Source organism: Lygodium microphyllum, chromosome 12, assembly GCF_053477565.2.
Source record: "Lygodium microphyllum isolate KBCC chromosome 12, Lygodium_microphyllum_v1.1.10, whole genome shotgun sequence".
In the NCBI taxonomy this organism is placed as follows: domain Eukaryota; kingdom Viridiplantae; phylum Streptophyta; class Polypodiopsida; order Schizaeales; family Lygodiaceae; genus Lygodium; species Lygodium microphyllum.
In genome coordinates, this window is record NC_141146.1 from 151141204 (window position 1) to 151144235 (window position 3032).

At 55.8% G+C, this 3032-nt stretch overlaps 1 protein-coding gene across 1 annotated transcript; it reads left to right on the forward strand.

Annotated features, from left to right (window-relative positions):
• Positions 1–349: 349 nt before the first annotated feature.
• LOC148028442 (uncharacterized) lies at positions 350–2367 on the forward strand. Its single transcript, XM_087689960.1, has 3 exons — positions 350–507; positions 671–737; positions 836–2367. Exons 1-3 carry the CDS (start codon positions 406–408, stop codon positions 2365–2367), a joined length of 1701 nt encoding a protein of 566 aa, XP_087546086.1. The 5' UTR covers positions 350–405.
• Positions 2368–3032: the final 665 nt, after the last annotated feature.

Sequence of the window (3032 nt, forward strand, 5' to 3'; positions counted from 1 at the left end):
GGGTTTGACGATCGTAGGCAATGGATCTAGCGTTCTTTTTTGTTTTTTTTTAAGTTCCCAGTTTCTTTGAGTGCATCGGGCCTTTAAGAAATCGAGCAATATATTATTTGCCCTCGTAAAAGCGAAGGAAATAAGAAAAGGAAACAGAAGAAGAAGAAGGCACCCCTCAAAGAAAGCGTTGCCAGCTTTCTCGAATCAGGCGCGTTTTGGCCATCTGTTTTAAAGCCGATTATAATTGTCGTCATCTGTTTTAAAGCCGATTATAATTGTCGTCATCTGTTTTAAAGCCAATTGTCGCTGCCATTATATAAGGGACCCATGCTTAGTCGATACCCATCGCCAGCGTCAATCTAGTCGAGTTGGGACATACACCCAGCACTGAAGATAGTCATTGCCATCGACGATATGGCGACGAGCGCGAGGAGGATGCCGTCCTGGCTGATGCTCATCCTGTGCATCATCATAGTGAGCTGCTGCTGCTTCCAAGCATCCCAAGCCGTATTCTCGGTATGTATCCATGCGAGCGCTCTGATCTCTCTCTCTCTCTCGCTGGCCTTATTCGTTAGTGTTCAGGCTCATCGTGCGATGGTATGCTCTCCGCGTGCCTGAGATTGCATCATCTGAGCTCTCACTGATTGACACGCTCTTCCTCTGATCGTGTTTCATGCAGGCCGCCTCTAATTGCAACAGCCAATCCGATGCATGCATTAGTGACGAGGACGAGGCCGTGCAATATGGTAAACGTGTAACTCTAGCTTTGGTATAATCTCCGTTCCATGCACGCGCACACGTGCCATTGTAATAATTATTGCTCCCTTACCTTCTGTTGATGCAGCTAAAGTCGGACCTGCAGCTGGAGCTGCTGGCCGCGGAGGTGCATCTGGATCACCTGGTGCTGGTCATGGAGGCGCAGCTCGATCTACTGGCGCTGGAGCTCATGGCAGCATGGGTGCAGGAGCTGGTGGCCATGGAGGAGCTGCTGCTGGTGGAGCCAGGCCTGGAGCTGCTGGAGCTCATGGGGGTGGCATGACCGGAGGAGCTGCTGGCGCTAGGCCGTCTGGCCTTGCAGGAGGAGCCCATGGCGGAGCCAGTGCTCATGGTGCAGGTGCAGGTTCAAGGTCTGGGTCAGCAAGAGCCGGTGGCCGTGGAGCTGCTGGTGGCGCCGGAGCTCATGGTGGCATGAGTGCAGCCGGGGGTCGACATGTAGGAGGAGCTGCTGGTGGAGCGGCCCGGTCTGGAGCTGGAGCAGCTGGTCATGGCATGACCGGAGGAGCAGCTGGGGCTAGGCCCTCTGGTATTGGAGGTGCAGCCCATGGAGGAGCCGGCGCTGCTGGAGGAGCTGGAGCTGGAGGACGTGGCGTGGCTACAGGGGGGCACGGAGGAGTGACTGCAGGTGCTCGGTCTGGAGGAGCTGGCCATGGTGGAGCGGCAGCCGCTGGTGGCGCTAGGACCGGAGGTCATGGAGGTGGCATGGCCGGAGCTGGTGGCCATGGAGCCGGAGCCAATGGAGGTAGGTCCGGGGCTGCCGGAGGCGGCATGGCTGCAGGTAGCCATGGAGCCGGAGCGGCTGCGGGTGGCCGCGGAGCTAGGTCCGGAGCTCCTGGAGGCGGAATGGCTGCGGGTGGCCACGGAGCTAGGCCCGGAGCTGCCGGAGGCGGCATGGCCACAGGTGGCCACGGAGGAGCAGGAGCAGCGGGTGGCCATGCTGGATCAGGCAGCATGAGCGCAGCTGGCGGCCATGGAGGAGCAGCAGCAGCAAGTGGCCATGGAGCTAGGTCCGCAGTCGGAGGTGCCATGGCAAGAGGAGGCGGTCGTGGAGGATCGGCAATGGGTGGTGGAGCAGGTATATCCGGAGGAGCTGGACACGGTGGCATGGCCGCGGGTGGCCATGGCGGAGCAGCAGCAGCAGCAGGTGGCCATGGAGGTAGGTCCGGGGCTGGAGGCTCTGGCATGACAGCTGCAGGTGCTGGAGCTGGACGCGGCGGCATGGCCGGTGCGGGTGGCCGTATGGGAGGAGCAACAAGTGGCCATGGAGCTAGATCCGGAGCAGGAGCCACCGGTACGACAGCCGTAGGAGGTCGTCGTGGAGGAGCTGGAGCTGGAGCTGCTGGCGGCATGATGTCAGGTGGTCACGCAAGTGGTGCAGGAGCCAGATCAGGCGGCATGGGAGCGGCTAGAGGTGGCATGGCAACTGGAGCTACTGGTCACGGAGGAGCTGCAAGCGGTGCAGCTGGAGCCAGATCTGGACCTGGTGGTATGGCCGCAGGTGGTCACGGAGGATCAGCAGCAGGCCGTGGTGGAGCGCCTAGGCCTGGAGCTGGAGCTCGCGTCGGTGCCGCAGGTGGCCATGGAGCCAGCATGCCCTGATCTCCGCCCGCCGGCATTGGTTTCCCTGGAGCGGCTTAAAAGCTGGCTCTTCTAACATACCCCTATTAAATTAATTATATAACCTTTAGGCTCACTAAGGAATACCTGGATGTCATTTACTCGAAGTAGTAGTAACTACTACTATCCTCTCTAATGTAGTGTAGAAGTTATGTACCGGTTGTTGGACGTTTTGGATCACGTGTATCTCTGTGTATCATGGATGTGATCATTGGCCACATGCCGTTCTTGGTTGTACGATTTCTGAGCTTATGAGTTATACATTAGCTGGATTTCTTGAGCGTATAGCTCAAAACCTTTTTTTCAGGAAATACAGACTTCCATTTCTATATAGGGATGTTATCAAATCCAAGGGTACACATAATATGAATCTAGATAATTTCTTACACACACGATAGATTAACGGTTGATCATGGTTGCTTTGGACGATAAGGCATCATGCTGCAATCCTTGCTTTAATTCTTTTCAACCTCATACGATATTCTGCTCAAAATACGATGTCTTTGATTTGAGCAGCCCCACTAACTCTATGCTAGTGTAATCCGCCAATTGAAGAAAGTATGATGTATGCATTGCGCTCGAAAATGCCATCTTTGAGATAACAGCTCCTTCTTACATAGAGTGTTTGTAATCGTCCATGATGCATG